The sequence below is a fragment of the Caenorhabditis elegans genome, chromosome V (assembly GCF_000002985.6).
Source record: "Caenorhabditis elegans chromosome V".
Lineage (NCBI taxonomy): Eukaryota > Metazoa > Nematoda > Chromadorea > Rhabditida > Rhabditidae > Caenorhabditis > Caenorhabditis elegans.
Genome location: NC_003283.11, coordinates 11,527,685 through 11,546,736, shown reverse-complemented (window position 1 = coordinate 11,546,736; position 19,052 = coordinate 11,527,685). Strand labels below are relative to the sequence as shown.

Below are 19,052 nucleotides of genomic sequence, written 5' to 3'. Positions count from 1 at the left end.
AATAAGAAAACAAATCAATATAGCATAGTTCCCTCATTGAGTTGAGCGGTTGACAACTAGTAAAAATCTTTTGAATAAGATACTAAGATGATTCTGAAAAAATGTTGGCTCGGGCTCCAAAATCACGGACTTCGGTCGCAACTTCATTTTTTCAACGAAGTTGAACAAAATTGCAAGTGTTTTTTGTTTATTTTGATCATGAAAATTGGTAGCAGAAATTACTTTATGAACAATTTATATACATACATCTATAGGCGTCTGCCAATTAAATCATTCATAAAAAGTGTTTATTGCATATGAATTCAACAAACCAAAAGTTCACAATATTACTAAACGAGTTTCATTAGCCCTGCTTAAATGTTACACAACTGGGGAATAGGATGACACTGTAAACAATACTTTTCCTTGAATAACTGCCTCGTAGGATGGAGGTGAATTCAAGCATGCTGAATTATAGGACGGAGGCAGATCGACATCGTGAAGCATTAGCGGAGGAGACGGCGGAGAGCACTCAAACACTGGAGCGGCGGGATTATTTGTTTCGTGATTGGATAATGACATTCTTCGTTGATGGGCTATTTGTTTTTGTCTTTTTATCAAAAAATCCCATAAAAGTTTAATGGGATAAATTAGAATGAAAACAGCTATTAAAATCAATCTAAAATAGAATTGCAATATATTTCAATCTTAAAAATGTTGAAAGTCACTTACATTATATTCCAACAAGATTGTTTCAATTCACATTCTAATCCCGAACAGGTAGTGAAAGAAGAAGAACAATGAAAGAAAATACTTGTTGACCGAGTCATATTGGGAAAGTATGTCTTTAAAAAAACAACGTTAAAAACTATTACTTCAGAAAGAAATCTAGAACCTTTGACAATTGAGGGGCATCTAGAAAACCAAAAAGTGCGTATTCACAAATACTATCGAAACCTTTCAAGTCATCATGATTATCATCCCAATAATACATATATTGATCAAAATAAAATGCCTTTTCTGGATGATTTATGAAAATTTCATTTCCGTTGTATTCAACAAAATCCAGATGATTTATGTTCGTTGCGTACGCACTACGAACAAAACGGTAATAGTTGTTTTCATTTTTATATCTTAAATTGATTAAATTATATTTTTGAATGAGTAATGCCAAAATCAAAATCAACATGCAGATTTGTAAGTAAACAGAGCTCATTCGCATGCCCACAAAAAGAAAGCAGGAGTGTTGCCTTAGTTACCACTGCTCTCTTACCTATTTGAATTTCACACTGCATTGATTACGTCAAACGATTTCAGTAAATCATCGTCGTAAATTATTTGAAAAAAAAAACGTTTTAACTATTCAATGGATTGAAGTGATTTTGTAGTTTTTAAATTTAGCTTTATTATGAAATTTTGAAAAATTATAATTTTGAGTGTATTCAATTTTTCCCAAACTGACGAACTCCAAATTCAATTATTTATTTTTAAACTAAACTAAACAAATCCTGATTATAAAACAACCCGTTAGCACAAAAACGTTATTTTGTTTAAAACATGCTCTATGGAAAGTATTTGACCTCGTGCACGTGTTGTACAGAAGCACGTCTTTAAACTGGTAAATACTTGAAGCACTGATTAAGAACGTGAATTTGATCTTGACCGAGAATGAGAATTTGATCGAGATACTCTTCCATGTCGAGCATTATGGTATGGCGGCGGTATAGCAGAGTTTTGTGCATTGTATGGTGGTGGTGGAGATCGATGTGCTGGATTTGTTGGGTCCATTATGTGGAATGATGTCTGACGCTCAACACGTTTCATATCTCTTCGTAACATTCTCTTGAAACACCAAAAGATTGAAATGAAAATTAGAAGAAATCTGAAATCTCATTATTGGCCGGAAATTCAAAAAATAAATCTTACATTGGTGGTACAAAAAGTCGGCTGTCAATTTTGCATTCCAATCCCATGCACGTTTGCGCAAAATGGCAACGATAAAATAATGATTTCATTTGTGTATTTTCAGGGGAAAATGTCTGAAAAACTTCAATTCCAGTGCTTAATCAAAAATGAAATTTCTCACCTCATACATTTCTTTTGAATCAATCATCCAATTTATACGATATTCGCAAAGATTTTTCACTCCTTTCAAATCAGCGTGTGACTCATTCCAGTAATATTTATATTTTTCGAATTCGATTGGCGTATCGGGATGAATGAAATAAAATTTGCCAGTCTTATTTTCTATCACATCAAAGTTATGTGATTCCTCTGCGAAGACGGTTTTGACAAATCGAGGGTAGAAATTTGTGGAGATGTCTCTGAAAATTTTAATTTCAAGAACAAGGTTTGAATAAAAGTTCTGAATTTTGGAAACATGCATAGGACTAACAGGAAATTGTTTGTGTACTAGAATTTTCTTCAATTTTAAGTTTTTTAGGGCTCATTTTTCAACAGTTGTATCTCTTTCATATTCACCAAAAGCACAACTTTATTATAGACAATTTAAAGTAAGAAATAAACTTGTGAATCTGCCAGTAATAATTGACCAGCCTATATGGTGGGAATTTATTAACTGAACAATCAATAAAAAATGTTGATTTTCTTTCAACTTGAAAGCTTGAAAACATGAAAAAAAAACTTACGCATGATACGTGACTGTTCGTGGTCTTTCTCTAACAATTCCAAGAATACCAAGTGGTAGCATCAATAGAACAAAACCGGGAGTATAATGCATGTAAATAGATTTACGATATAATCCAAATGACTATATCAAGTGATACTTTCCACCCACTGAAGCCAGAACGTTCTTTTCCTTATTGACGTCAAGATCAAACAACTTCACAGAAGATTATTTAATGAAATCACCGTTTTTCATCAAATCAATTGATGAAAAGTTTAAAGTTAAGAGGAAAGAAAAGAAGGGGTAAAAACAGTGATGTCACTTGCGAGAATATCACCGAGAACCGGTACTTTTTGGCCTTCGGGGTCGAATTGAGTGGCAGGAAAACTAATATAAGAAACAACAAAGACCTTCTTGAGACTTAATTCTTGGTTGGGTGCATGATAGGTTGGACACCAAAAAATTACTGAAAAATGCAGATAATAGTGGTATCTAAATGTACGCACTGAGATTAAACTAATGAAAATTTTCTTGTCGGAGAAAGACTGGTTTGTTGATCAAGATTTTATCAAGCGATGTTGATAAGGATTCGATAGTAGGTTCATAGATTCATCTTCGAAAAAGGTTAAATTTAATCAGAATTGAATGTTAAATTTCACATTTAAAAGTTATTTTGAAAATAGTACGGTCAAAATTTAAAAAAAAATGAACAGTGCAACCAGCAAGATAACTTGTTTCGAGGATTTTTTTTTAGAGAAATCACGTCTTCATTGTTTTTAGAGAGTAAACTTGTTCCTTGGCAGACAAAGAACCAAAAAAGAGATAATTGATAATTATAATCTGCTATATAAAAAACAATATGCATATTTATTGATTTGTGGAATATAATTGATAAACATATTTTTAAAAAATTTCAGGCTGCTCGGCATTCGCCGCCAGATTCTTGCCCATGTTTCACAGCTTTTAATCCAAGTTTCGCCCAAAAAAAATTAACATGGATTAGAAGCTGGCCAAACTTGGGCCACACTTGGGTCAAACTTGGGCGATGCGTCAAAAAAGGAAAAAAGTCAACCGCTGTGTAGCCCACTCTCACTCAGCCCAAGTTTTGCCCAAGTTTAGCCCAAGTTTAACCCAAGTTTAGCCCAAGATTCACCTGTATGTTGAACTCCGATCGTTTTTCCCGTTGTGCTGATCTCTTATAAGTTGTGCTGATCTCTACAAGTTGTGCTGATCTCTTATAATTACCTGTTGAGCCATGATGGTCGCGCGAGAATATTTTATTAATTTCAATATTAATATTGCAAACTGTTGTTTCTACTTACGCGTAGCCATTCTCATAGGTTTAGGTTAATTTTCAGTCAGTACTGTATTCGATAATGCTAAATCATAATGAATGAATTTCAGTTTTCTATTGATACCATTTTTCTTCAGAACCCAACATTCTGAACACTCTATCAAGTATCAAGTGCCAAGCAAATTCTCGAGGGGTCAGTATTTCAGAAAAGCTTTTCGAGTAGTTCAAAATTTTGATTAAATGATCGGAGAATAACAACTTTTAGCTATCAAAAATTGATTTTAAAAAATTAAACTCAAATTTAATCACAACAGAAAACATTCTTCACGGATTTACTTTAAATTAGCAAAATAATAATGATATTTAAACAGTTCCAGTCACAAAATTCCTATTTTTTGTCCGCCGAGGGCGCCCTCGGCGGCGCGCCGCGTGTTCAAAGTTGGGCGAGACTTTGGCGAAACTTGGACCTAAGTTTGGCCAAAGTTTGGTGGGATAGTTTGCATTAGAAAACTTAAACTTCGGTCAGACTTGGGCTAAACTTGGATGAAACGTTGGCTAAACTTGGGTAAGAAGCTGCTGAGAGCTAAAGTTGGGCAAGAAGCTGCAGGTAAATGCCGAGTGACCACTTCTGAAAACATTGTTTTTAGTGCAAATTACACTGAAAAATATAAGTTAACAATTTTAACCTGTCGCAAACAATTATTGGAGATCAATCACAATTTGTAGAAGTTTACTTATTTCAATTTAAAAATCTGTCATTCAAGATAAAGTTAAAGTAATTTAAATTTAGTTTTAAATTCTGCCAACTACACAAAGTGAAGAATTTGTAAAATTGTAATTTTTTTGAATGGAACCGCAAATAAACAAATTTCTTAGCTATTGCGATTGCGGTAATTTTTTAAAAACTTGTGTAGAAATATAATTCTGTAATTTGAACCATTTGTACTCGTTAGTGACACTACATGAAAAATCAACACTGGGTTTTGGAGGAGGCAATGATGATTTCATCGAAAATATACACGACGTCATTTATACGCATTTTGAGAATCGTTTGATCTTGACACTTTGCGCACTGCATTCCAAAGTTGATACCAGAAGTGTCGCAAAACTTTGTTCGTAATTTCATTTTCAAAGTTCAAGGTGATTCATAGTTAGTTCAAAATATCAATGAATAAACCAAATAATGGAACACTTTTGTTACTAATAAAAACTCATGTTTTTACATGCCTGCTAATTTTTCAAGGCATGGACGCTTTTTTGAAACTCTAGAAAAATGTGATGTTCGTCGAAAATGCGATTTTTCTGTAAATTTTAAAACATCTGGGTATGCCCAAACCAGCTGGTCGGTAGAGATGCTGACGCCAATAAAATGCCCCAATGAAATGGACATCTTCTAAACCCCTCTAATAATAGGGGCTCCATAGCCGTTGGTCCGTACTGTCTCAAAAAATTCGGATTATCTGGGCAAAATTATTTTTTTACTGAGTTTTTTTGCGAAACAAAAACAATTTTAAATGTATTTTCCTAAGAACGGCTTAAATTGTTTGAAAAAACTTTTCCCAGATATCTGCTTTCAATTATTCTTAAAATTTCTGTTTCAAATAAATCAAATTAAATTCAAAAAGAAGTGAACTTTATTATAAAAGTTATGCAAATATGGGAGAAGAAAAAAAAAGACAAATCGAAATAAAAAACATGGGAAATATAATTTTAAAAACAGTTTTCAGAAAATAAAATGGGAAAGGGGCAGCAGAAACCGGGATTTTCTCATGATAAGGACAAGACGCAAATCGAGGAAGATGGGGGAAAAATGATTGAGACACGGAAAAAGTATGAAAATTAAAAACTACTCGACATTAGTGAAACTATGTTTGTTGTACAAGTTGAAATTAAATTCTAGCGAACGAGGAACAAAGTTTAAATATAGAAAAAAATGCGCGGTGTAAAAGCAGTAAATTAGAAAAGAATTAGAGGGTAGTTTGACGATAAAAAACGATATATTAGTTGCACTTATATAAACTTAAAATTGTAAAGAAATAATGCAAAATGTATACAGCTAGTTGACAATGTGTGAAAGAAATGTTTTTTGAGTAGAAAGAATGTTGGGAAAACGGATGAATAAATTAGAAGAGAAGAGAAAAAAAAGTTGGACTGTACGACACAAAAGGCTAGCGGTGGGATGGGATGGTAGATGTACAAATACATGAAATTTGAAAGAAAGCATGCAGATTTCACAAATCAAATAAGTTAGATCTACTCGGAATTTGAACATTATTGTACAATTTTGTGGGTTAAGGCACTCAAAACGTCTCGAAAGCGCATAAGTTACATAGGTACAATTGTTCGGTTTTTGATGAAGAAGTCGTCAAAATTGAAGTAATAAAATAATGAAGAGATTTGATTGGGAAAAGAAGGACATCGGGCTGAAAAATATTGATAAAATGGGGGTGTCAACTAGCGGCATAGATACATTTTGAAGTAGGGGAAGTGGGAAGGGGGCACTAAACTATACATAGAAAATTGAAAACATAACAAGAAACGGTAATTATTAGTATACTCGATATTGGAAAGATATTAGGCTAAACTTTGGTGGAACCTTTCTAGAAATCCCTGAAAATGGACGGTTCTCTCGGAATAGGAAGCAGTTCAAATTTTATTGGGGATTACTGAGCTGCGCAAAAACAGGCAAACGACCGGGTGTTGACACTGGGGTTGTGGTCGCTGGTGACGTTTCTTCTGTTGTTGTTGACCATTTTGATGGCAAGAATCCTAAAATAAAACAAATTAAAAATATTTACGTTTTTTTTTTAAGTTTATTTGTTCACAATTGCTAAAGATTGCAAAATTAAAGATTGCCTGAGAAAGGAGTAGATAATGAATCTTCAATATTCCATTGACAAATGTCATTCAGCAAGTTGCTGAATTGGCTGTCGTTTCTGAAAATTTACGAAATTCAACAAATATCAATTGAAGTTTGTAAAAACTCACAAATTTGACTGATCGTACGATAGGAATCTACTCGTCGGAACACGTGGTGCCGCATTTGTTTTCTGCTGTTGCAACTTGTGTGGTGAAGCGGAAAGGAATCCAGCAGAGAATGGTCCTGAAACAGCAGATTCTGTGTATTTGAACAGATGGTATATCTATGTAGAATTTCGTACATGCCTGCCTGCCAATTGTTATATTGTAACTAAAAACGAACATACCACTATCTTCAAGATCCAATCCAGGCGAGAAACTTCCGTTCGGCGATTCACTTCCAGAGTCATTTGAACTACATGGCGGTGATTCTCCAGCACTACCGTATCCTCCGTTTGGCAAAGAATAGACACGTTGAAGAACATTATTCGGAACATTACTGGCATTCTGAGTTGGTTGTTGCTGCTTCATTGTGACATTATGATACTGTGACGCATAAAGAGAAGGTGTAGTTTGATGTGGTACTGGAGTGGAGATCGGTGTTGAATACTGACTCTGAGCACTTGGAGGTTCACTGAAAATTAATGAGTATTATGAAAATCTCGATTAATAAGATATGTAAGTTTTCAAATCAAGTTGGGTATCTCGGAAAAAACTGTTGTAGGACTCACTTGTGAATGAAATGGCATCTTGGACCATATGGACAATATCCACTTTGATGGAATGACTGACAAGCCTCTGTCTTGTACTTTGGATGTCGAGGAACTGGTCGCTTTTCGAGTTCTCCATGTGCATACTGACACCGTTCGCCATAATTGCATCGTCCATGATCCATCCAAGATCTACAGAGCTCGGTCTTATAGAGTTTCGGATTCTTTGGTGGTGGTGCTTGTCCATTCGGAGTCGCCATCGGTGTGAGCTGTGGAGTCGAGTATGGCGACGATGCGCTAACTAGATTCTGCCCAATGGACATTTGATGTTGTGATCCTGAAATTTTGAAAATAAAGTATTCATATAAATTTCTTGCTTCAACAAGACTATAGGAACAAAAAAAAATAATTGTCGGAGAAAAAATGGAAGAGTGGAATGCGGGGACAAATGAAAAAGAGGAGATGCTCCTGCTCCCTAAATTTGATTTGGTTCGTTCCTTCCGGTGAGATGAAGAAGACGAACAAACTATTTGTTTTTAAACCCAAGAGCATCGAATGTTGAGAAAGAAATGGGCGGAGCATGGTACAACGGAAATTTGAAAACCTTCTACAGATGCTCACATGGGTGATCGTTGAGAAGAAGATACGATCTAACTAAAAGCAATAGCAATGAAAGTTTAAAAAGATGTTTCAAAAATAGTTTTCTTCTTTCTTCTAGGGATTCCAACTTTAGAATTTTCACATTAACTTTTTCATATCATCAATTTTTAATAACAAAATGTTCCCATTCTGAAAATCTTCCAGAAGAAATCTTGGTCAAAAGTAAATTCAAAAAAAGAAAAAGTGGGGGTCCGTGCTCGCGTCTTCTATTCTATAAATTTTGTTTATGACGGGTGGGAACACTGAAAAAAGTCAAAACTTTGTCTGCTTCTTCTTGTTGTTTCTTCAGCATCTTCCGCATCTTCCACTTGTTTATGAACGCGTGCTTAGTTCCAAAGACATCATGATACATGAAGAAAAGGCGGGCAACAAGTGACACCATTAATAAAAATATACATAACAAAGTGAGAGCACAGAAGCTCCGCGAGCTATGGGAGTCGAGAAAAAAGAGCAAAAGTACAGCGAAAAAAGAAGATTCTCGCGTTTTTAAAACAATTTCAAAAGATTGTTGAACCTTCCAGAGTTATCTGCACTTAGACCAAGGCGGTGTAAACGCATAAAAGCTACATCAACATGAATGTGTATCTTATGCATATTTAGTGCTAATAGGGTCGGCGGGGTGAACAATGTGAAATGAGAAGAGAAGTCGCGTGTGTCTATTACTACTCAAAGTTCAGAAGAATGAAATAGAAAACAAAGAAGGAGAGTGTATTGGAGGGCATGAAAAGTACAACTAGATTAGGAGACACTAATTCCAAGATATTTGAGATCATCGAGTTCGTTACTGAAGTTAAGAGTTCTAAATGGGCAGTTAGACTTGTAGTTTTCAAATAAGAAATTGGTTTTTTCTTGTAGATAAAAGTCTAGAAGCTGTTGCCCTGAAAGCTCAAGTACAAATTAGATATTGAGAATATCTATGTATATATGAATGCTGTCACTAGAAGAGGGAATTCATATAATTATTATATTGTTGGAGAAATTGTCAAAAGTTTCAAACTAGAATTTAATTGAACATGTGGTGGTCTTATCAGAATATTAGATGAAAGATAAGGAAAATAAAAAGTAATTTTGAACTGGATTGCAGCTATCGAATTGTCTGTAAAGCTTCTAGTCTATGAAATTCAGATTCAAGTATATAACAACGTTGTGAGAAATTCCTTAAGTGATAATATTTGTCTAACTCTCCATGAAAAATACTTGTAAATCGTAAATCAAAATATCAACTTTACAAGGAAAAACGAGAAGATTGGATAGAGGACCACTGGATGTTATCAGTGCTGACAACTTTGTGACAACCTTGAACTTTTCGGAGATTAGAGATAAGCTTAACGTCCATCTGTTGCTGACTTCTCAAATATACAACTAACAAAAGAATTAGCGAAAAGTGGACCATAAAAGATAAAGCAATCAACGAGTTGTCAGCAGTAACATATATAAATCTAACTGACATTTCACCACCTGCCTTCATAACAGCCTCTTATGAAATATACAGCTAAATTGAAATTTTTAAAGTTACAAGAGCTTTAGGGGTTGGGAGCAAAGGCAGAAGTAATCCGCTTGCTTTTGGAGAGAGAGAGAGGGGACAAATCCCACCAAAATTCGTTTTCGAATTATCAAACTGCGTCATATGACTGTGGGGGCCCCCATCGGAGGCGAGAATTTGAGATGCTCAGCTGAGATGCACATATGAAAAAGAAAGAATTTGAAAAATTGGATGTGAATTGGGAGATAACTCTTAGAATTGTGTGTATGTGCTTCTTTTTTTAGACGAGAAACGCAGGATGTGGGAGAGAGAGAGGGGATATACTTGGATTGAATGAAAAAAAAGTGAAAAACATCAAAATAAGTGATAACTACTTGTTCAAGTTTTCAAGAATGAGGCAATTGTTTTAATGAAAAAGCAATAACATACCAATTGGTGTTCCAGGCGCTCCAAGTGGGTTTCCAAACTCAGAAGCTCCGAAGAGAGAGCTCCCAGCAAACGACGTAGGTCTTTGTATAGCCGAAGCTTGTTGTCTACAAAGAAAAAAAGAGTAGAGTACAATCGAACTGTTAAAGTGCAAAACACGTAGAGTGGGAGAGACACTTTTCCGGTTTTAGTGTAAAAATCTTCGTTTCTAATTTTTTTTGAGTAATAGCCATTTCCTGGTCACTAGACTTTGGGTCAGAAAATAAAGAGGAGAAATTTATTTGATAATTTCATTCCTCTGGGATACAAAACATTGAAAAACGTGGAGATCACATTTTTAATGACTATTTCAAAAGGAAATTTGAAAAAATAAATATTTTTGATTCAAAGTTTCGAATAAAAAAATTTGAAGATTTTGTAATATTTAAAATCGTTTACCTATCCATTTGTTTGACAGACTGTCCGGTCAACTGGGCAAGTGCGGCAGCGAAGTCAGCTTGGCTGTTCTGTAGGCCGAATGGCTCCAAAAGTGATTCTATAGTGTTTGGAGCAGAAGTCGGTGATGATTGTGTTGATGGTGTCGAACCAAATCCGTTAATACTGTGACTGGGGACACCAACACCGTTATCGGCACTGCAGAGACTCTGAAAAGTGTTTTAATTGAAAGATTTATAATCAAAATAAATTGTATTTTTTTCCAAAATTGAAAGATTTTTTGGTTAAAAAATCGCAAAAAGGAGAAGACAGACAAAAGTTGAATCTTTCGGTTTTCATTTTTCGTTTTCCCTCCGTCTCTACTGATAACATGGAAACTTTGTTTCATTTCGCTGTTCTTATCATCACTGTAACAAAAGGAGCAGAGCACGGAAAACCAGCTGACATGACAAGAGGAGCAGTCCCAATTATCAGAAAAATGTTTCTTGGATGCAAGTTAAGAGAGAGCTTGCCGATCCCATTATTCCTGATTAATATGGGCCCAGCGGAAGCGGGAAGTGAGTGGGGGCAGATAGAAGCAAATGTTGCCATTTCGATTGCTGCGTCTCTTCGCCTTCCGTGTGCTTTTGGAAGTCTGTGAAACTGGCGCACAGCTGAGATTTTACGATGTACTTTTTCGATTCAATCTTTGAGAATCTGGAAAACCTCCCCAAAACAGCACTAACCAAAGATTCGATTCAACAAGATAGTGATTCAAATAGTGAGAATGAAAAATTGAGAGGCGTTCGTTTGTTTCAGTGTTTTGTTTTGGCATTTTGGAAAAAAAGAACGATAGGGGAAGAGAATAAAAGGAAAACAAGACACTTTGAACAGCAGAGCATGTTTTTGTTGTTTAGGGGGGCACGGCGGCTCTTGAAGCTGCGGCAAGAGAGATCTGTATTTCATCCAACCACCACTAAAACGTGAGGATCACATTACCCAAAATGTAGAGCAAAAGAGCAAAACAAGTATAGCAACAATGGTATTCTATTTTCCTAACTTTTTTCACAGAACTTAAAAAATATTGAATCTACAAAAAACTAATCAGGTGTAATTTGCAATTTTATTTCCAAATTTATTTCAACTAAATTAAAAACTTTAAAATAAATTTTAAGGGTTGATGTGATGCATACTAGAAACTCTTAGACAAGTTGTTCCACGAAAAGAAATAGAAACAGAAGGACAGCGAATCTTTCCCGGGAGTCGATAAAGCATCTTCTGGCTCCGGCTAACAGCTGACTCCAGATGCCTAAGCAGCCGGCGGGAAGCGGCGGGAAGAATTTACAAATTTCAACCGACCCGAGGTGCAATAGTTATTCTTGTTCACCAGTATATTATTGGACCAGACAATTCTATCAAGTTTCATATACATATTTCACGCTTTTTTGATCACTTTTGAATGGGTTTTGATTTTTCATTTCACATGTGACACGGTACATCACTGATTTTGGGGATGATCGAGAGATAGAAAGAAAATGCGCTAACGAATGTTGTTAACGTAATCAGCTGCCTCTTACTTTCAAGAACAACATACACGGTGAATCCGTCTTTGATAACAGCGAGAACAAGAGACAGTGATAATGATCAGACGATTCTTGCGGGAAAAGAGAAAGTTTAAGAATTGGTTAGTTTGGACGTTTTCGCAAAAACTAAACTACGCTGATAACAAAGTAACTTCTTTTGACGTCATGATTGTAGGAACAGCTATGCGGCAAAAAGAGTTCCGAGAAGGAGTCAGGAAGGGACGGGGGCACTGTTCAAACAACTTGAAACAATTGGAAGAGAGAAGAGGAAAGAAAATGCGCGAAACGAGCAATGAGGAGGTAGAAACCGATAGGCTATTCTCTAGGAGAAACCGAGGAAATAGCTATTGGGCCTTCCTCAAAAGTCAAAAGTGGCAAAGAAGGATCCCACGAAGATTAGGGACTTTTGTTATTCTTCGTGTGCCTTGGCTTATAGTGGAAAAGTCATAAGTGGTCTCTGATGAGTTTAGCAAAGGTTTCAAATTTTCAGAATTCTTTCAATTTCTTTCAGACCGCTCCTCCATCTTCAAACAATCACTATTGTTAGTTTTTTTTTCACTTGTTGTGTAGTTGTTCTTCTTTTTTCCATTTTCTCTTCCTTTTTCAGTGTTACTCACTCACACTTTTTCTCGATGTGCATTGCTTTTTCAACAAACACACAAACAAACGCACAAAAATATTGAGAAGAAAGGGTTGTCATTGCAGAGGAATACTAAATATAAATAAATATCACTGAAAATAGTAGGGATCTATAGCAGTACTGAAAAATAAAATGAATGACAACGGAGTCAACATGGTCAATTCTGGTCAATAAACGTTTTTGATGTATGCTTAATGGAAAATATTTTTTTGTACCTATCATTTAAAACTAATAAATTTGAGAAGGGATTGTCATAGTAAGGCAGACTAGACCAAAAATAGATATAAAGCATTGAAAAAAGAGCACTTTGCAATGGAATCGGAGTTGAATTCGTTGAAATCGAGCTATGGCACCAGACCAATTGCCCGCAGGAGAAGAGGCATCGAATTTCACCTTTCCTCATTACAGCCAATCAAACACTTCCAGTTCTTTTCTCATCAACGTCTTCTATGAATTGAAATCGTTTCAGTTGTTGTCAATTCATTTGATTTCAGTTTAAGAGATAGAGATCAATCAATACTGGTACATACATCGATCATGATCAATCGAATCTCTCGGTGTCTTATGTTTTTGTTTTTTCGAATCATTGTCATTTTCTTGTCAAGATGGGGAAAAGATAATTGTTGTTGATGGACCCTTTCTGTCAACATTTTGGCTGAAATTGCCTTTCGACACAATCAAATTCAAGTTCTTCTTCATTTTCTCTCTCGAGGAAAGGTCACAATCTTAATGGATACCAACCAGTTATGTTGTTTCAATATTATTACCATCGTCTTCTTCTTCATGAACGAAATGCATTGAAACGATTCTCGTGTCACTGCTGTTTCTGGCGCCAGCGCCATAGAAAGAGTGAGTGGAGGTGAAAACCCAATCAAAAACTTTCATCTCCTTTCTCTTTCACTTTCGATTGCGCAACGACGATGCCTGACGATTGCGCGCCCGCATCGACCGTTCACGGCCAGGAAAACCGGTCTCCCGGGGCCCTTTCAGCAGCCTCGGTGTGCCATCATCATCATCATCGAAAGGCATCGTCACAACGGCATCAGACTGACTGACTCATAGGGAAATAAGGGCGAGACAACGACAAAACAAATGTCAGCCAATTCTACTAATTCTAGATGGAACCGCTGTAAAAGTATCTTTCCCTACAAATTCTATTACTTCCTAGCCAGCGGTTCTGAATTATTTTGCACTAAGGTATTCTTGATTGAATATTTATCTTATTTTCTATTTTGACAAAATCTAAAAACCCACCTTGAGGAATGATAGGTGATAGTTTTCAATTGACATTGTGCGCTTGTTTGAAAAGTTTCAGAATGTTTCAGAAAGAATAGAATGTTTGTAGAAAGGTTGAGACTGTACACACGAAGTTTCAGTACAGTTCGCCTTTACTTTCTTTGGGTTCAGAGGTGAAGAGGGCACGGCATCTGGCTGACAGACCCCAAGAAAAGGAAGAATTGGTAGGAAGTAGAAGGGCGGGCCTTTTGCCTGTCTCCTGATTCTCTCACTCTCACGCGGGAGGAGTCAAATTGAACAAAAAATGGAATTGAGATAGTGTGTAGGAGGAAGAGAATGAGAGATAGAGAAAACTTTCAAGTTAAAGTCAAACATACACAAACGACACACACAGATGCTTTTTGTTGTCTTCTTTCCATCTCTTGCCACCCTCTCTCTCCCACAGTCATCACCATCACTGCCACCTGAAGGAGTTGAAGAATACGGTAGACGTAGAGACACCAGACATACAGATTCTCGCAAAACACATGGGCGGCATCAACGACGTGACGGGCGCCCCAGCCGCCCCGCTCTCTCTTTTTCTCTCTTGAGTTGATACAGTGTGGTAATTACACGAGGCGCGTGAGAAAAAAATTGAAGAAAATGATGCTGTTGTTACTGGGATAGATCCAGATAGTGTGCAAGTCAGGGATATAGATTCTCGTTGTTTCCCGGAGAAGCTCCGAACCCAGAAGTGAAGATGGGTCCGAAGGAGTTGAAGGGAAAAAAGAAGCACATACTAACACATGCGTATTGCACAGAACAGCTGGTCGTATGATCAGCCGGAGAGGAAAGCACAACACGAGACAGTGGCACCATCAAAGAGAACATAGACAACTGGGCGATTGTCTACGTGAAACTTATGTCACAGGCTGACAGAAAAGAATTTGGGAGAAAAAAAGTAAATGGATATCGAGCATGAATCAAATCTAACAGGGAGACTTTTCTCAAAAGATGCTCTGAATACGAAAAAATCAAACTTGAATCATAATTGAGTTTTCCGTCAGTATTATGTAATTTACAGAAGGGGTCTATAAATTGTTATAAAATTGAGTTAACTAAACTAACATCAGCTGAACAAGTCTCGCATCAAAAAATATTAAGTTTTAATGACTCAAAATTATCGATAAATATTTGCTTTACAGATTACTAAAAGTTTGAATGGGGTGAGCTTGGAAAAAACATGCAGCTAAAAAAAATAGAATTAATTTTTAATACGAGTTAAGTATTTCTCTGGGATGCCTAGAACCTATGTAATTACTCAATTATACGTAGTCCTTGTTCTTTTGATCTTAAATTAACCGTTTCTCTTTTTTCTGATCCCTCTGATGTCTGATAACTTTTCTTTTTTTACCCGTCGATCGCGCATGTCTGTCTTACAAAAAAGTGAAATTTTCATTCTTCACATTCTCGATACGAATCAACGATACAATTGGCTAATATTGTTGCAAAGCGGCCTGGCATAAAGGTTGAGGTGACCCTCAGGCTGGCCTTGAAACTCAAAAATTCTCGATTTTTTGTGGGAAGTTACCCCCATTTTCAAAACAGACACAGACACGGAGGTTTTCGTCAGCTGACTGGTCAGACGAGACCTGACAGGCATCTACAGTACTCGGTAACCTTTTGTGTGTTTATGTGTGTTGTGCGAGGGAACGTACGAGTAGAAAGTGAAAGGCTGAAAATAAAAAACAACAAGTGGAAGACACAACAATGATGGGCAGGGTTCTTTTTTCTATTTCAACCGCTTCAATGGACTTCCGATTTGAATTAGAAGAAATCAAGGGACAATAAAAAAATTATAAATTAAAAATTGCATGTCTGAATACTTTAAATAAAAACGTTTCTGGGAAAAAGTGCACCATGAGCAAAATGAAAAATGTGCTCGTCTTTCTCTGACCAGCATCTTCATGTCTTCCGCGCGGAACAGGCAGTGTGTCCGGAAAATGAGCACAGAGAGACCGAGAGAAAACCAAGTCGCAATGGCAAAAAGCACTCGACAAAAGTTCTGTGCTTTTCGAGGAAGACATTGACTCAGATCAGGAGACTTTGACAGAAAAAGATTGAGTAGCAACAGTGTCGTCTATTGATCGGAGGAGCCGGCGGCAACACTGACGCTGGCTATTGTATGTTGTGCTGATCAACTGATCAGTCAGTACATGCTCTAGTGGTCTCTGATCTGCTCTATTTTTCCGTAAGAAATTGCAAAAAAATACCTCAGAGATTCGACAGGAATTTTATTAGTACACGACGGGCCTGTGTTGCACAGGTCAATGGGAAAGTTTTGTAAAAGGTTATGCATTAAACATTTCAAAATACAATTTTAAGATTTTCTTTCATCAGAAATGCATTTATAGACAAACTACCCAACTGACTTTTTAAATCCAGATAATTAAGCATTGTCATACAATTCAAGAAGAATAATGTGTTTTGTGTAGTCTAATTGTTTCCATGATCATTGCCTATCCTTGAGGTAATCTGGCAAGTTGCCGATGTTGACCAACAAAAATCGGAAGCTTTTCTGTCTTACAAAAAGCAAAGATCAGCAATCAGCACCGTTCAATGGAAATCGATAGGTATTTGAACATTTTGTTCTCAAAATCAAACCAAACGATCTCCTAAGAGAAGGTTACTTGTTATAAAACTCTTTGGGTTTGGAAAAGATCAATTAAAGCTATGCGATAGGAATCAGAAAAATTAGATATGGAACTCTGACATCTTGAAATCTATATAAGAGTAGTTTGCTTCATTTTTATAATTTGTGAACCTTCTCGCAAATACCAAATATCATTTATTGGAGCACACGAACTCCAGATGTTTTTATTTAATCTGCACATTTTGATCTTCCGATTTAAATTCTAATCCTTCTCTTCTCAACCAACATCAGTTCCTAACTGTTCCCAACTTGTTTCGGCTCCCGATGCTCCGCGCGTTAATGCCATTCTACAGTTTATTTGCGCGGTACACAGTTGCCAACGACGCTCCAGACATACACTCTTCGATCGGGAAGGAGCATCTCGGCGCCAGAAAATAAAATGGGATCAGGAGAGTTTAAGAGAAAAATACAAAGTGGGTCGATAAATATTGACACGCTTTTTTTTCTTCACACCGTTTGTGCACGTATGCCCTCATGTTTGTGAAGGTTTCAGTTTGGAATGGGATCAAAGTGGAAAAGTCGGGCAGAAAGGAAAAGAGAATGTCAGGAAGCATACTGTTAGCTAGTCTCTTATGGAAAAGTGAAAAGGCGTGAGAAAGGGCGAACGAATCCTGAACAAAACTCGGCACGCTTCAACGATTTGTCGGAAATTGGAGGAGACGTCGTCATTGGGCGGTGGTGTACTTATTATACTATATATTCGGCTGTGGCATAAAATTGTGTAAATGTGTAATGTTTGTATGCATATTTAGTGCAATAACTGGTAGGGGCGACAAAGCCAATTAGTCCATTTTCCACAACAGCATACTGTAGGGTCTCTATTTTTGGGGTTAGAATCGAATCGAGTCGGATATTTTTGTATGAGGCGTTCTTGTATTGTTACATTGATTTTTCAAATAAAAAAATTGCATTTGATTTTTCACCACTTTTCATTCAAAGCCTTCATGCCTCTATTACTTGAAATTGGCAAATGTGACAATATCGAAGAAGGCATTTGATTTGGAAACCTTTTTACGAATCTGCATAGACTTGAACCATCTTCTCGAGTTTCTTAAATAAAACCGTTCTTTGTGGGAAGTCAAAGCACCTATCCTTTTCTCTACCAACTCATATATTATTTCGCCGCCTTCTCAACATCTTCTACATAATGTCCTTCTTCAGTTTCTTTGTCATCAGCTGGTGCTGGGATGCAAAACGAAATCTCAATTTTTCATCGAATCCCTTTGTTTCGACGGTTGAAAGTGGTGTGTAACAAATCGAAGGTGCCGACGGGGAAAATATGCTGTGGTGCACCCATGTGGTGCCACATGATTTCGATTGCCGCATAATGCGATTGCACGTGGCACGACAGGGACAAAGGCGAAGAACGGGCGGTCCAATTTTCTTCAAAACAAAAACAACAACTAGGAATAATTGGCGAAGAATCGAAATTTTCTTGGAGGAATCCAAAAAAGTAGAATAAAACTAGCTCAAAATTTATTACGGTCACATTTTATGTTTATTTATACATATGTTATTTAAGTAAAAAGGATATAATTTTTCATTTAATTCCGAACACAAGCTAATATGTCAAAAATTACATGGTTTTAGTTTGATGCACGGTTTTTCAAATTGTTTGGACACAGGAGGTTTTCTAGTTTAATTTTTGATTTCACAAATTCATGCAAATTTTTGAAACAATTTTTATACTCCACACACAGACATTGAAACAAAGAGACATTTGCATTTTGAATCCATTTGATTTAGAATGAAATCTAAAAGAAAATCCAAATATTGCAAAAGCATATGTGAGAAGTATACATTGAAATTCTTGGAATTTCACGGTTCATATGATATAGAGGGAGGCCAAGAGGCCATGAAAAATGAAAAATGAATGAACAAAATGTTCAAAAATAGTTTTAACAAAACAATTTGTTTCTTGAAAAACTGCTCACCTTGAACAACAATCCTGGTTGATCGATGTAGTTGCTGCTAAAGGCGGTTGGTGGCGAGCCAGAGGTAATACTGAAAGATGTTTTTCTTAAAAAGAACCATCAAACTTAGAAAAAGCGTCATCTTGTTCACATTTTTGGTTCTCTTCATCTCTCACCTGTTACTAGTTGAGTTAGTGAGTGCCGACGAGAGACCCGAGTCGAATAACGTCGTGTGTTGGCTCGACAAGCTGCCAAATTCGAACATTTTGATATAATCTGCAACGGAATAAGTTATTCACATTTTGAAAAACTTTGAAAACATACATATTTGGCAGCTGTTCGAACTGGATAAAACACACTGTCGGACTGATCTATCGGCTTTTCACGGGTTCTGAAATTTCTACTTTGACTGTTTTTTTTGTATATGGAAAGCACATAAAAATCACGTAAAACAATAATCACACATTTTGTGAATCGATTTTGATATGAAGGGTTTAAAAGTCAGTTCAAAAAAAGTTTTTATAAGGTTGAACATTA

General features: G+C 36.3%; 3 protein-coding genes and 4 non-coding genes across 9 annotated transcripts; 4 read left to right on the top strand and 3 right to left on the bottom strand.

The window, feature by feature from the left end:
* Nucleotides 1–182: 182 nt before the first annotated feature.
* On the bottom strand, nt 183–1,210 carry F38B7.10 (CX domain-containing protein). Its single transcript, NM_001129467.2, has 3 exons — nt 875–1,210; nt 712–824; nt 183–658 (listed from the first exon to the last, which is right to left on the bottom strand). The coding sequence occupies exons 1-3, from the start codon at nt 1,199–1,201 to the stop codon at nt 361–363; spliced, it is 738 nt and encodes a 245-aa protein (NP_001122939.1). The 5' UTR covers nt 1,202–1,210; the 3' UTR covers nt 183–360.
* Nucleotides 1,211–1,441: 231 nt separating this feature from the next.
* Nucleotides 1,442–3,134, bottom strand: F38B7.2 (CX domain-containing protein; the record flags this gene model as incomplete). 2 transcript variants are annotated; one of them, NM_001129468.5, is made up of 4 exons in its annotated part: nt 1,447–1,861; nt 1,906–2,018; nt 2,066–2,303; nt 2,628–3,134. In NM_001129468.5, 4 exons carry the CDS (start codon nt 2,717–2,719, stop codon nt 1,618–1,620), a joined length of 687 nt encoding a protein of 228 aa, NP_001122940.1. In that variant the 3' UTR covers nt 1,447–1,617. The 2 variants fall into 2 exon arrangements, with proteins under 2 accessions (NP_505928.1, NP_001122940.1); NM_073527.3 differs by lacking the exon at nt 2,628–3,134 and having other exon boundaries at nt 1,442–1,861; nt 2,066–2,365.
* Nucleotides 3,135–5,517: 2,383 nt separating this feature from the next.
* ccch-1 (C3H1-type domain-containing protein) lies at nt 5,518–18,906 on the bottom strand. 2 transcript variants are annotated; one of them, NM_073525.8, is made up of 10 exons: nt 18,840–18,906; nt 18,692–18,791; nt 18,537–18,606; nt 10,476–10,681; nt 10,041–10,144; nt 7,490–7,805; nt 7,106–7,392; nt 6,888–7,002; nt 6,756–6,835; nt 5,518–6,668 (listed from the first exon to the last, which is right to left on the bottom strand). In NM_073525.8, exons 2-10 carry the CDS (start codon nt 18,778–18,780, stop codon nt 6,553–6,555), a joined length of 1,383 nt encoding a protein of 460 aa, NP_505926.2. In that variant the 5' UTR covers nt 18,781–18,791; nt 18,840–18,906; the 3' UTR covers nt 5,518–6,552. The 2 variants fall into 2 exon arrangements, with proteins under 2 accessions (NP_505926.2, NP_505927.2); NM_073526.6 differs by lacking the exons at nt 18,537–18,606; nt 18,692–18,791; nt 18,840–18,906 and adding an exon at nt 13,929–14,124.
* F38B7.14 lies at nt 7,892–8,101 on the top strand. The gene has a single exon (NR_069561.1). It is a non-coding gene; the product is annotated as an Unclassified non-coding RNA F38B7.14 (non-coding RNA).
* On the top strand, nt 14,487–14,594 carry F38B7.15. Its single transcript, NR_069560.1, has one exon. It is a non-coding gene; the product is annotated as an Unclassified non-coding RNA F38B7.15 (non-coding RNA).
* F38B7.16 lies at nt 14,507–14,608 on the top strand. The gene has a single exon (NR_102073.1). It is a non-coding gene; the product is annotated as an Unclassified non-coding RNA F38B7.16 (non-coding RNA).
* On the top strand, nt 18,323–18,471 carry F38B7.12. Its single transcript, NR_069559.1, has one exon. It is a non-coding gene; the product is annotated as an Unclassified non-coding RNA F38B7.12 (non-coding RNA).
* Nucleotides 18,907–19,052: the final 146 nt, after the last annotated feature.

What these genes read in the sequence shown, in the direction of transcription:
- F38B7.10 (NM_001129467.2), bottom strand. Translation starts at nt 1,201, where the DNA reads ATGCGAATGAGCTCTGTTTACTTACAAATCTGCATGTTGATTTTGATT. An exon ending in ATGCCCCTCAATTGTCAAAG is followed by an intron (nt 825 to 874) that starts GTTCTAGATTTC and finishes GTTTTTTTAAAG; the next exon opens with ACATACTTTCCCAATATGAC. An exon ending in CAATCTTGTTGGAATATAAT is followed by an intron (nt 659 to 711) that starts GTAAGTGACTTT and finishes ATTCTATTTTAG; the next exon opens with ATTGATTTTAATAGCTGTTT.
- ccch-1 (NM_073525.8), bottom strand. Translation starts at nt 18,780, where the DNA reads ATGTTCGAATTTGGCAGCTTGTCGAGCCAACACACGACGTTATTCGAC. An exon ending in ACTAACTCAACTAGTAACAG is followed by an intron (nt 18,607 to 18,691) that starts GTGAGAGATGAA and finishes AACATCTTTCAG; the next exon opens with TATTACCTCTGGCTCGCCAC. An exon ending in AGATGCCATTTCATTCACAA is followed by an intron (nt 7,393 to 7,489) that starts GTGAGTCCTACA and finishes ATTAATTTTCAG; the next exon opens with TGAACCTCCAAGTGCTCAGA.